Consider the following 13,997-nt stretch of genomic DNA (forward strand, 5'->3'; position numbering starts at 1 on the left):
TTTACCGTTTGCAAAGCAAGTAGGTGTCAACCTACAATAGGAAATGTGTTGTTGTTGATGTTAATGATGTGATCTTAGGTTTGTTTTTCAACAAATATACCAGATCACGCACATCCAAATGAGCGCTACCCTTTCAAATAGTCCCTCTGACATATCATACACTTGAAAAAGTGAGTTCACCAAACATAATGACTCTGGGTCCCTAAAGTCACAGTATACTGTAAGTCACGAGCACATATTCTGCAGGGCTGACTTGAGCTGAGGCCCTGACTCCGGCTTTTATGTGGTTTTCAAAAAAATTCTCTCTGAGCCTCATTTTTAGCACTAAGGGGCTTACCAGGGACTGACACTTTGACCAATAACAGCCTTACCTGTAAGGAGAATAATCGGCAGCCATTTCCCAACAGGGAACTGGTAAAGCAAGATTAAAATGACTGCTCACTAGCTGTGTGTAATAAATGGTGGGGAGGGAGAGTAGGAGCCACCAGGTACTGCTCAGTGAAGAGAACTGAACCAACTATATGTGAAATAGGATGCAGGTTATATAGCAGGATTAGTTGAGATCCATTGAGAGAGGTGAGAATGAGTCCTGAGTCTAGATGTTGCTGTAAATGAGATTTGTGTAAATTGCTTCATTTTCCTGTGCTTCTTTTTCCTCACCTATAACACTGGGATAATATGACTACATACCTCATAAGGCTGTGAAGAAGATTAAGTAGGATATTGCATATAAAGCACTTAGCACGATGCCTGGCCAATAACAAGCTCGTGTGTGTGTGTGTGTGTGTGTGTGTGTGTGTGTGTGTATAAAATCACCTAAACACAGTCCTTATCCTCCTTTTTTTTTTTTTTAAAGATTTTTATTTATTTGATGGCGAGAGACACAGTGAGAGAGGGAACACAAGCAGGGGGAGTAGGAGAGAGAGAAGCAAGCTCCCTGCTGAGCAGGGAGCCCTATATGGGGGTTGATCCCAGGACCCTGGGATCATGACCTGAGCCGAAGGCAGACACTTAAGGACTGAGCCACCCAGGCTCCCCCGGTCCTTATCTCTTTAGGAACTTGCATTCTTAGAGGTATAAAGAAGACCAGTGCGTAAGAGCCCTGCTATCCCCTAGGTGCTGTGCAAAAGGTATTGATTCATGATGAGATCACATGTGGGAATCAGGAATCAGTGTCTGGAGGAGTTAACAGTTGTGGGGAGGCTCACAGGATGAGTAGATTCTTGACAATTCAGTTTGGTAAGGCGGTACATCTGGGAGGAGAGAATAGCCTTGTAGAAGCACAGGGATGGGAGAGTGGGGCTTATGTTCAGGGAACAGAAAGTATTCAGTTTTGTTTGGAGACCACTTATAAGACTTTGGCCAGCCCTGACATTCTTTGGTGTTACAAATCTCAGAAAATAGGCATCAAAGATAGGTTGGGCACCAACTGAATGCTAGATAAAAATTCTTATGTCTAGGCAAAAAGGTGATGGGAGTCATGGAAGATTTCTGAGTATGAGAATGACCTGATTAGATTGGACTTTAGGAAAACTTAGCTGGCAGGATTGTTTAGGATGGACTGGAGAGGGAGGAAAATCAGAGGCCAGGAGATGGGCTAGGAGGCTGCCACAACCATCTCAATGAGAGCTAATGGGGATTGAATTAGAGGATGACAGGGTTCATTCTCACCTCTCTCAGCTGACCTCAACTCTTCCTGTCATATAACCTGAATCCTATTTCACATGTAGCTGGGCAGTTTTCTGTTCTCTTAATGGGGTGGTAGCTATTGGATCCTGTTCCCCTCCCTATGCTTTATTGCACACATCTGGTGAGCAGCCATTTTTATTTAATTAGTTTAGAAAAGAGAGAGCATACGAGTGGGAGGGACAGGAAGAGAGAGACAGAATCTCAAGTGTATCCTGCACTAAGCATGGAGCCCGACATGGGGCTTGATCTCACAACCCTGAGATCACAACCTTGAGATCACAGTCTGAGCCAAAACCAAGAATCAGATGCATAACTGACTGCACCACCCAGGTGCCCCTAGTGAGCAGCCATTTTAATCTTGCTTTACCAGTTCCCTGCTGGGAAATGGTTGTGGTTGGTTAAAGCCTCAGGAGTTGGAAAGAGAAGACGGGCTGAAGAGCTAGGACCAGTAGGATCTGGTACTCCTGGAATGGCAGAGTGAGTAAAGTAGGAGTCAAAGAGTACGCCGATGAAGTGTTAAGGGGGGGTGCAGCAACAGTGGTTGGAAAGTGGCACAGGCTTCGTGACCAGAGAATGACATGTGACATCACCTTTGTTTTGAGACACCAGTGGGACACAGAAGTGGAGTTGCCTGGCAGACAGTCAGAAAAAGCAGTGAAGACTCAATAGTGCTTTGATTGCACAAGGATTGTTTAAAATATTTTCTTTGGAACCATTCCAACAGGAATGAATTAAAGTCTTTAGACTCTAAGCACTGACTAGATTATGCCCTTCTATACGTAATTCAAAATTTTAAAAGTCCTTACAAAACCACAAAATATGTAGGAGGAAGTCCAATAAATTCTGATTTTCTCATGATGACTACTTCAGGGATCAAAAAATATATATGAGAAATTTTACTCCCAAATTTGTCTCTCTGTCTCTCTCTATCTCATGCTGGTGCCATAAATAAGAATGGCTTCAGTCTGTCTTTTGAAAACCCAAGACTGCCTTCTGTCTGAGTCGGTTCCCAAGCCCCACAAGGACAGCAGGCTCATTACTTTATAGTTATACCCTGTTTCTTTTTAAAAAATTTTATTTATTTATTTGACACAGAGAGAGAGAGAGTGAGAGAGAGAGAGAGCACAAGCAGGGAGAGCAGCAGGGAGAGGGAGAAGCAGGATCCCCACCATGCAGGGAGCCCAATGTGGGACTCGATTCCAGGACTCTGGGCTCATGACCTGAGCCAAAGACAGATGCTGAACCACTTGAGCCACCCAGGTGCCCTATGCTTCATTTCTTGGGCACAAAACAGCATTTTGATGAACTTTATCACCTACCTTATTTATTAAAATTAGTCTCAAATGACCTAGCTATTTTCAAAGACCAAATTCCCTCAAAGGGTAATGATTTGCTCCTATTAAGGACACTAGAACCTTTAAAAAACATTTCTACCCATCTCACACAATACACAAAAATCAAATCTGCATGGGTTAAATTCAGAATCCCAAATGCATTCATTTAACAAATACTGAGTACCTACTATGGGCAAGGTGCTGTTGTAGGCCCTTGGAATAAATAGTAAATGAAATAGACAGAAATCCCTGCCCTCTTGAAACTTACATTCTAGGGGCACCTGTGTGGCTCAGTCTGTTAAGCATCTGCTTTCTGCTCAGGGCATGATTCCAGGGTCCTGGGATCGAACCCAGTGTCAGGCTCCCTGCTCAACTGGGGAGTCTGCTTCTCCCTCTGCTCCTTCCCCCACTTCTGCTCTCGCTTTCTCTCTCTCTCTCAAATAAGTAAATCAAATCTTAAAAAAGGAGAAATTTATATTCTAGCTAGGTGGAAAAACTAACCACAAGTACACTGCATAGTATGTTAGAAGTTAATGAGTACTACCTAAGGCAGCAGGGAATTGGGAGGGCTGGAGTGGAGAAATCTGTAGTTTTTAATTGTGTAATCAGGGGAGGCATTGTTGAAAACTGACATTCGAGCAAAGACTTGAAGATGTGAGTTGGACCTGCTGATACCTGGATTTAAAGGGTCACAGACATAAGAAACCACCAGTGTAAATGCCCCCAAACGTGGGAATGTGCCTGATTTATTCAAGGGTCAGTAAATATAGTTTGGCTGGAGAAAGGTGAGAGGGAAGGAGTGATAGGAGATGAGGTAGGTTGGACATGTGGTAGAAGGAGTGTATGGGGTCTTCTAAGCTACTTAAAATTTTAAAAAAATTTATTTATTTATTTATTTATTTATTGGAGAGAGGGCAGACAGAGTGGAAGAGAGAAACTCTTTAGAACACTCTATGGTGAGTGTGGAGCCTGACATGGGGCTGGATCCCAGGACCCTGAGATAATGACCTGAGCAGAAACCAAGAGTCGAACACTCAGATGACTGAGCTACCCAGGTTTCCGTCCCATAAGCTACTTTAAAGACTTTGGCTTTTGCTGTGAGAGAAACTGAGAACAATAGGGAGATCTTGAGCCAAAAATGAGATGTGATCTGACTTACATATAAAAGGATCATTCCGGTGGCCATGGTGAGAATAGGCTGTAAGGGACAGTGAAGAAACAGGGACACCAGTTAGGCCATTGCGGTGAGCCAGGTAATTGACGGTAGTGGCTCAGACCAGGGCGGTAGCTGTGAAGGTATGGGACAGTCATCGGAGTCTGGGTCTATTTTGTACATGGACCCAAAAGAATTCACTGATGTTTTGATGTGGTACATAAGGGGAGGAGAGGAATTAAGGATGACACCAAGGTTTTTGGCTTAAACAACTGGAAGGAAAGAGTTGCCATAACTGAAAGGCAGAACAAAATTAAAGAAGCATTAAGAGAAAGTATAATATTATATATATTATATAACAATATAATAACATTTCTATAGTCTTGGATTGATTGGGAATGGCTTTCTTAAGGAAGACATGAAACTCAGAAGCTAAGAGAAAAAAAATGCTAGACTAACTACAAAAAAATGCAAACCTTCTTGATGGTCGAAGATGTAAAATTTTTTAAGAAGAGAGAATGGAAGAAAATATTTATAATATATATACCATACTTAATTCCATTTTAATCAACTCTTGATTATCAGTCCATGAATTAATCCCTAACTGTGGGATATGAAATTAATATTCCTAAGGTAGAAAAAGCACTTCAATGATACCGAAAGACTGATAATTCAATGGAAAAATGTTTTAAGGCCATAAATAGGCAATTAACAGGGAAGGGAACACCAATTAAACCAGCAAACCTATAAAAAAAGGCTCAGCCTCATTAGAGAACTACAAATTAAAACAGCAATGCGACACCAGCTCTCACCCACAGTACTAGTAAAAATAAATGACATACTTTTCATTGTTGGCAAGGCTATGGAGAGACAGGCACTCTTATAAATTCTTAATGGAGGTGTCCATTTGTAAAGGATTTCCAGTGGTCAACACTGTGAACTGTCCCCAAATTTAAAGCATTTGTCTCCTTTGATCCAGCAGTTCCATTTCTAGGTACCTAATCTAAAGAAATACTCATGCAAGCGGGTGGAGATGTAGACAAAGGGATGTCCATTTCACCGTGTTAATAATAGCAAAAAACTGAAGGTGATGCAAGACTTGACCAACAAGAGAATGGTTAAAGGAGTTGCGGTACATCTGTGCAGTGAAATACCAAGTAGCCTTCAAACAGATAAGGTAGCTCTATAGATGACCCAAAGAGACAATTAAAAATGCTATTTCAAGGGGAAAACAAACTAGAGAATGGTATGTGTAGTATGATTACCTTTATGACTCAAAAAACCACAACTGTGTGTGTGTGTGTGTGCGCGCACGCATGCACGCGCGCGTGTGTATTGGCAGAAGCTCTGAGAAAAGCATGAAACTTCCATTGCTTGTGTACATGGTGTGTGATTACACCCATGGGTGAGAGAACGGAGGCTTTCTTTTTATTCCCCGCATACTTCTTTTTTCTTTGAAACCCCGTTACAATCAAAATGTGTTATTTTTGTAATTTTTAAGTTAACGAAAATGAGAAATAAGTCAGAAGCTGCAGATTTTTGAAAGTTCCCAAAGAATCTTGGAAGCAGTAGCCTTGGGAGAGACACGTTTCTGAGCCTCTGTTTTTTAATACAGAGAACGGAGATAATTCCTCCCCTCTTTATTTTAGTCAGTTGTGAAGATAAAATGGAAAGGCAGCTTAAAAATCATATAGCCGGGATGCCTGGGTGGCTCAGTTGGTTAAGCGGCTGCCTTTGGCTCAGGTCATGATCCCAGCGTCCTGGGATCGAGTCCCACATCGGGCTCCTTGCTCAGCAGGAAGCCTGCTTCTCCCTCTGCCTCTGCCTGCCTCTCTGTCTGCCTGTGCTCACTCTCTCTGACAAAAAAAAAAATCATAAAGCCATATAAAAATATGAAAGATATTTAACATTACTTTATGCACTAGTTAATGACCCACTTCTTTGTCAATAACATCCAAATTTGATACCAAGAAGAGAAATTAGGTGATCTCTTTGAATTTGTTTTGACAGAATTCTTCCTTTCCCAATTGGGCCTTACATAAGCAATAATGTAGGCATTTTACTTAAATGTTCTAGAGAGTTCTGTGTTTGTCTGAGATATTCTGGGTTTTGGCAATAGTCTTAAGTCATACTCTCCACCGCACCCATTTCAGGGCCAGCTAGCTTGCACAGTAGCAGATGAATTAGAAAGCTTTTACTTAGCCCTGCTTTGTGCTTAGCATTCCACCATGAGCAGGTGACCAGACATCCAAGTTTACCTGGGACTGTTATGATTTACACCATCTGTCCCATGTAATGCTAATAGCAGCCTATTCATTCTCAAAAGTGTCCTAGGTTTAATGACAAATTATATGTTCACCTAAGGGGTATGGAAGGAGACACAGGAATCCCTTGGCTTATGAACACCAGACTTAGAAACTTCTTTTCCTGTCCCAGCACTTCACCACTGGAAAAGCCAGTATTACTTTCATGGATCTTTGGGAGACTTCAGAGGTCAAGGCAGGGTCAAGGCCGAGAAGAGTTGATGTGGACCTCCAGAGGGCTGCCCTCCAAACTGTGCTCCTGCAAATCCTCCTCTCTCAGACCATTTCTCTTTATTGGATTGCCTGGTACTCCTGTTGGGAGAGTCATTTGGGGTGGGGGAGGCAAACATTCTATTTTCAATTGTGTAAACCAGGTGAGGAATGTTCACGGCGATTGTTCTTGTTTGTTTGTTTTGGGGGTTTTTTTTTTTTTCCTTTCCTAATATGGAGCCGATTATCTGCTTGTACAGAGGAGGAGTGTTTCTGGGAGGCATAAGTTTAGAAAGGAAAAGGTAGTCTTGGAGTATGAGTTACTCTGGTGAGTAAGACCCTCCCTTAAAGGCAAGCAAGGAACTCAAGGGTCCTGGGGGCCATGAGAGTTGGGGCCAGAAAGGAAGGTGGGTGTCAAATGCATACAACTGTTATTTGGGGGGAGGGAATGTTGCTTTGTGCTCAACACATGACATAGGAAGAGAAAGGAATGTTCTTTTTTGGCCACCTGCTGTTCCTTCTCCTCTTCCCCTGCTCTGTATGTCCCAGCACCCAGAATTCACACTGATGGTAGACTATGTGTCTTTTATTTATTTTTTTTAAAGATTTTATTTATTTGACAGACAGAGATCACAGGTAGGCAGAGAGGCAGGCAGAGAGAGAGGAGGAAGCAGGCTCCCCACTGAGCAGAGAGCCCGATGCGGGGCTCGATCCCAGGACCTGAGATCATGACCTGAGCCGAAGGCAGAGGCTTAACCCACTGAGCCACCCAGGCGCCCCGACTATGTGTCTTTTAAATCTGGGAATGAGACTTCCATTTAAAGCATCCTGCTTTGGCGGGAATGTGTGCTCTTGGATTCAGTCAAAGGGCTTACCAAGACATTTTGATATATAACCCTTCCTAACTTGGGGGCTGCCTTACAAGACTTTGTCTTTGTCCTGGAGGGGCTTACAGCTATTGGATTTAGAGGAGACCCTGTTAATAAATAGGAAACTACTGGAGAGCAATCAAGTGCCAAATGTAGGGTATTAGTTCTAAGTATAATGCAAATCTATCCAAAGTAGAGCCCAGAGAGCGGTGGTAAAAATTAAAAAAAAAAAGAACTTTTCATATAAGACACCATGACTGATCTGTCCTAAGAATATGCTTGGACAGCAAGGGCATAGAGGAGAACATTCTAAGCAGAGCTGGAATTCACCTGGAGCCAGGGTCTGGCTCCAGCCATGAGCATGGGCAGGAAAGGCTGTGGGAAAGAACCAGGAAGTAGTGGGAAATTGGCCGGCTAAAGTGAATGGGGCTCAGACGTTTCCTATAAATTAAAGTTCCTAAAAGAGGGGAGAGCCTGGCTGGCTAGGCCAGAAGAGCATGTGACTCTAGATCTCAGGGTCGTGAGTTTGAGTACAGCCGTTGGTTGTAAAGATTACTTAAATCAATGAAAACTAAAATAAATAAATAAAGTTCATAAAACACATCACTGCAGCTTGCCCATGTTTCGTGTGACCAAACACTCTGAGGCAGGAAATTGCAACAGCACTTTTCAGTGGGTGAAGTTCAGATGAGAGGAGGGTCAGGTCTTGGAAGCCTGGGAATCCTGATTAAGGATTCCAGTCCTGTTGGAAGGAGTTCATAGTGGTGTTAACTGAAAATACTTGGTCAAGGTTGGAACACTGGACCTAAAAACCTGGGGTGGAAGCAGCAGATTGGTGAAAGGATAGATCTGAGCGCCATTGCACAGGTGAAAACAGCAGGACTTAGAGATCACCTAGGAGGAGCCGGAGGAGGCCTTCACGCCTCTCAACCTGAACACAACAGGAACTCTTGTAAGTGAAGGCTTTTCACCGTGGCAGCCTGCCATTCCCTCCTAGGGAAACTTCTTTCCAAAGAAATCCTGTTGCATCTACTCATTAACCTAATTCTGCAAAAATTCAGACTCATACAATGGAAGTCTTAAATTTTATTCATTCACCTGATGGTGCAGCGTTCAGTTGGGGAAATGCTATGGGGTTTCTAACCAGGAAAACCAAAGCATGCTATTCGTTCTATTGCCAACGTGATTGAGAACTGCAAGGGCTTCAAGAAAGTGTGACGTGTCCAGAGTTTGTTCACACAGAAACACATGCTTTTTGCTGTCTAAGTCCCGTGTCCTTCCTGTGAACCCTGTCTCCTGAGAAAATCTTAGAGCACCAATTTACTGACCTAATTTGCAAACGAAGGTTAGTGAATCCATGCTGGAAGTCTTCGATGGAAATATTTGAAATTAATTAGCCTTGTCGGCTTTTATTTGTATAGGCTCACTCCCCACTGTATACCCCCCAAGTTTAACTTTTTAGTAAGATTGATTTTAAACACTAAAGCTCAGAGAATCTGTGTACAAATAGCCTGAAGAATTTAAATGCATGGGTTTATTATTAACGCAGTAGCAAATATATCAAGGAAACACGCCCCATGAAAAGTGTTTCAAAGAAACAAATCTGCTCTGAGAAAGGACTGTACCCAATAAGTAAGCCCGAAGAGGCTGTTTGCTCCGTGATGCCTGCAGATAAGCCTGGCAAAGCTCAGTGTGATTGAAGGAGGCGCTTGAGACTCAGCTTAGCCCAGGCAGGCGCTGCGCTCCGCGAACACTGGCACAATGGTGTTCGCATTTTGGAAGGTCTTTCTGATCCTAAGCTGCCTTGCAGGTAAGGAAAGGACCTCCAAACCATCCCAGATGATTGGAGATGGAGTTTTTTTTTTAAGACAAAATCGCAAATTTTTGCATGAGTGTTCTCCTCTTGCACTTCAAAAGAATTATAATTACTTTGCTGAATAAAGTAGTTTTCAGACCTCTAGTTTAGCAAATATAGGCCACGTTGTAAATGTAATTTTATGGAGCTTCTGAATTAAAATTTTCTCAGAAAATCACAGTAGTTTTCTTTCTTTCTCTCTCTCTCTCTCTCTCTTTTAAATTTGGAAGGTGAACAGATTAATTTGCTGGGAAGCTGAAGTTTTGCACCGAGGATAGTTTTTTTCTCATTCATTTTAGTGTTTCTTTTAAGGGAACTTGCTATGATCCACTTGTTTTGCTATGACAAGCAGGCTTGGAGGACCTGCTATGATTTACTCCGCAACATTTCTGTAGCAGCTGCAGTTTTCCGAACTGAAAACCAAGACCATATTTTGGAAAATATGTGAGTGATTTATTGTTGTGCACAATATGGGTGTTTTCAGGAATTGGAGCAAAACAATCATTTTTAGAGTCAAGGTCCTGATGTGGGTAAGACCCAGAAGAGACCACTAATTCAGAAAATCCCTTGGCTCATTTTTTTCAAATACCAAATCCATTTGAATCTGTCTTTATAATATGAACTCTATGGTAGGTACAATAATATTGTTTACAGTCATTCTGATATTGTTAAGCCATCAGTAATATTAGGCAGTCATTAGAGGGAGGGTCACTGAGTGTATTTAATGGCAGAAGAAAACGTCCAAGATAAAATATTAAGTGAAAAAGAAGACACACATTTGACTAGAATAAATTGCTGGGAGGTTATATACCAAAGTGCTCATGGTGATTGCCTCTGGGTGATGGGAATCTAGATGATTTTTTTATTCCCCAGGTTTTCCTTATTTTCTGGAGTTTCTACGAAGAATATTATACTATATTCATAATTAAAAAGTGTGAATTTTTAAAATGGCATGGTATTCAGTAATGGTTCTCTAACTGTTCATTTCTACATGTTTAAACATACATGTTCTATGGAGTCACCAGAAGGCAATATTGTATTTATTCCATGATTTAACTAGGACTTAGAACTGGAACAAGCCACCTTTCTCAGTTTCTGTCCTGGTGGGAACACGTCACAATTCTTCCTCCCCCCAACCCAGGAATATTCTTTTTTTTTTTTTTTTTTTTTTTTTTTAAAAAAAAAAAAGGAATATTCATTTTAAACTTTAATTTTAGACAGTGCAAGTCTGTGTTCCCTTTCAAAGATCTTCCAGTCGTTAGCTAATTTGGTTGCCCCTGGGCCTTCTGCATGAGGCCCCTAAAATCACACATGTACTCAATAACCATTTCGTTATGTGAGGCCTTATGCAGGCCTATGCTTGACACAAGTTTTGGAATAGTTATAAGAATGGTTTTTACTATAACTAATTTTAACTGGTTACAAATGTAGTATATGGGTATTGTAGACAAGTTGAATATATGAAAACATAAATAAAATAAAAATCACCAGCACTCTTACCACCCTGAGATTTTGGGTGAATTTCTTACGTATATTTTTTTTCTTTGCAAGTATGTATACACACACACACACACACACACACGTGTGTGTGTGTGTGTGTATAGCATGACAAAATTGGGTCTCTACCTTGTATACAGTTTTCTATTGTTTTAAAAATTACTTAGACAATGTCACGATCTTATTTGATTGTGACTTTTAGAACAAGACCCAATCGGAGTGACCAATAAATACTTCAGAGCCTTTGTTCTTCCATGACTTGTAAGGCTGGTTTTGTTGGCATATAGACTATACTGTATTTCTATATCTGTAGAGTCTAGCTGGTCCATAGCAAAATATGGTAGTGTCAGTGTAGCAGGTAGAATGGAAATATGGTATAATATATTATTGTTGGCTATGCTTATGTACATATGGAAGTCGGAGAAAGGAAGATTTCAGTAATCTATACTTGGCATTGGTAGTGTCCCTCAGGTGATCCAGATACATCTGTGAAATAATGATAATGTTTTTACCAATGCGTAATTTGATGTGCTACCTGGACTTGTCTCCCTTGTCAGGAAGAATGTCATGTTCTTTGGTGTCAAGCACAGTGCCTGGCACATTGTAGGCTCATAGTAAATGTTTGTTGAAAGAATGAATTACCTTCTGAAATGCTGCCATTTGGAACAACATAAATGGACCTTGAGGGCATTATGCTAAGTGAAGTAAGTCAGACAGAGAAAAATGAATACTGTAGGATATCACTTAGAAGTGGAATCTACAAAAGCCAAACTCATAGAAACAGAGAAGAATGATGGTGAGCAGGGGCTTGGGGCAGAGAGGGGTGTTAGACAAAGGGTATAGATTTCCAGTTAGAAGATGAGCAAATTCTGGGGATCTCATGTACATGACTCTAGTTAATAACACTGTATATATACCTGAAAATTGCCAGAGAGTAGACCTTAAGTGTTCTCACCACAAAAAAGAGATGGTAATTATGTGATGTGATGGAGGTGTTAGTTAACACTTTGGTGGTAGTCATTTTACAATATGTAAGTGTATCAAATCAACACATTGTACACTGTACACTCACACTTTGTTTTTTGTCAATTATGTGTCTGTAAAGCTGGAAAAACAAAAGAATGAATTACCTTCCCAAGCATCCAGAAATAATTTTCACATGCATATTTAAAATCAATTTTCTATACAATTAAGCAAGACAGATTTTAATCAGAATCTTTCTAATTGTATATGTCAATTATACTGCAATAAGTGTTGATATGATCAAATCATCTTTCTGAGGACTACTTAGGAAGTCTTAGGTTACATTTCATTTCAGGAAAATTATTTCCATCAAAAATGTCTTTGGCAAAATGTTCACACATACCATTTGGATACTTGTAATATATATTAGTCACCTGTTAAAAAATTTTTTAATGTTATTTTCATTTTCTGGAGTTATGTGTTATGCATTTCAAAGCAGTAATATCCTTGAGCTTTAGTCTCATGGTCAAATCCAAAAAGTGATCATTTGGTTATACTGTAAGTCAAAAACGAAGCAATTATATGTGAAATTGCTGGAAATTAAATCACTTCGAAGGCATCATGTTAAATATGGTTATTTGATAAAGATTTTTGCTCTGGTGTATTAAGATAATTCCCTCGTAAGCACCGTGTCTGCCATATTGTAGGCAGTAAGTACACAAGTGAACAATCATTACCAAAACATGAAAAAAAAATCTTTGCAAAACGTTGATTGCTTTATATATATACTTTGGATTAGTTTCTTTTAATCATCAGCCCTGATTTTTTAAAAACAATCTCACATATTTCAACCACATATGTGTTGTTTTGTTTTGCTTTCTCATCCAGCCAGGATACTGAGGGAGAGTGCCGTTCTGAGTTTTGTTTAAATCAGGCGCTAATCTATAGGTTGTTATTCATTCGCTGTCTTGTTAACCCAGAGATTTTTCTGATTTTTTAAATTTTAAAGTAATTTCCCAATTTAAAGTAAGTTAATCCAAAGGGAGGGAAATTTTCTTTCTATCTTTCTTCCTTCCTTCCATCCTTCCTTTCTCTCTCTCTCTCTCATTCTTTCTTTTCTTTCTTTCTTGCTTTCTTTTCTAACTGGCAACTCACAGAATCACTTTCAGTTTAAGGTTACATTTGTGCTGTTCACTCTCTGCATAATGACTACCTCGATTTAAATTAATTCAAATGAAACGAAATGAGAAATTCAGTTCCTCAGTCACACTAGCAAAATTCCATGTGCTCAGCAAACACGTGTGGGTAGTGACTTACTGAATCAGATGGTAGTACTGAGATACAACATTTACACCATCACAGGAAATCCTCTTGGGTGGACTAGAGGCTAATCTTCATGGCTTAAGTAATGTGCACTAATGGGATCAGGGGACATTTAAAAAAATTCATCTGGAAATATGTAGCTTTGGTTTCTGAAGCATGTTGCTCTCTCCAGGAGGGACAACTTCTGAAAACTTTCTTCAGAATTTAAGGATTGATTGTTGTGCTGTGGGTATGAGGAATCTGGGCGAGAAAATGGTCTAGAGATACTGCCTTGCCAACTGTTACCTATTTATAGGACAATGTGTCCTTGTCTTAAAAAACACCATCTCACAGTAGACTTGGAGGTTACCATCCTTATTCTAAAGTGATATTGTCGAGCTTATACAGATCTCAAATGATTTATGTATTTGTAGGTCTTCTATCTTTAAAAATGTTGCAAATGTCTTAATCACATTTATAGTTCCCAAAGCCTTAATTTTCCTTTGTCCTCATTCTGGTCTGTGCTCTAAATGGCTTCCTGCTGTGTTGATAGGGTGAGTAGAGATTGTGTCTGTCTTATTTATTACTGTTTCCCCATGTTTAGCACTGTGTGTGGCACAAAACAGGTGCTCAATAGGTATTTGTTGACAGACAACTCTGCCTCTTCCATGGCTTGCCTTGTATGGGAGCTGTGCTTACTTTGCCTTCCAGCGTTTTCTCAGAGAGCAGCCTTTAAAGGTATTTTGGGGGTGAGGGCAGGGTGATTACTTTGTCATAGGCTCCCACCAATAGCCAACTCCATAGCAGACAATGGGACATAAA

The 13,997-nt window shown here is 40.5% G+C and overlaps 1 protein-coding gene across 2 annotated transcripts in view; it reads left to right on the forward strand.

The window, feature by feature from the left end:
* Positions 1-9,165: 9,165 nt before the first annotated feature.
* VSIG1 (V-set and immunoglobulin domain containing 1) overlaps positions 9,166-13,997 on the forward strand; it is a 37,796-nt gene continuing 32,964 nt past the window's right edge. For both annotated transcript variants that reach the window (XM_059157981.1, XM_059157982.1), the window contains exon 1: positions 9,166-9,368. In XM_059157981.1, the coding sequence (XP_059013964.1) occupies positions 9,320-9,368 (49 nt within the window). In that variant the 5' untranslated portion in view covers positions 9,166-9,319. The remainder of the gene's footprint in view (positions 9,369-13,997) is intronic.

This window comes from Mustela lutreola, chromosome X (genome assembly GCF_030435805.1).
Source record: "Mustela lutreola isolate mMusLut2 chromosome X, mMusLut2.pri, whole genome shotgun sequence".
Lineage (NCBI taxonomy): Eukaryota > Metazoa > Chordata > Mammalia > Carnivora > Mustelidae > Mustela > Mustela lutreola.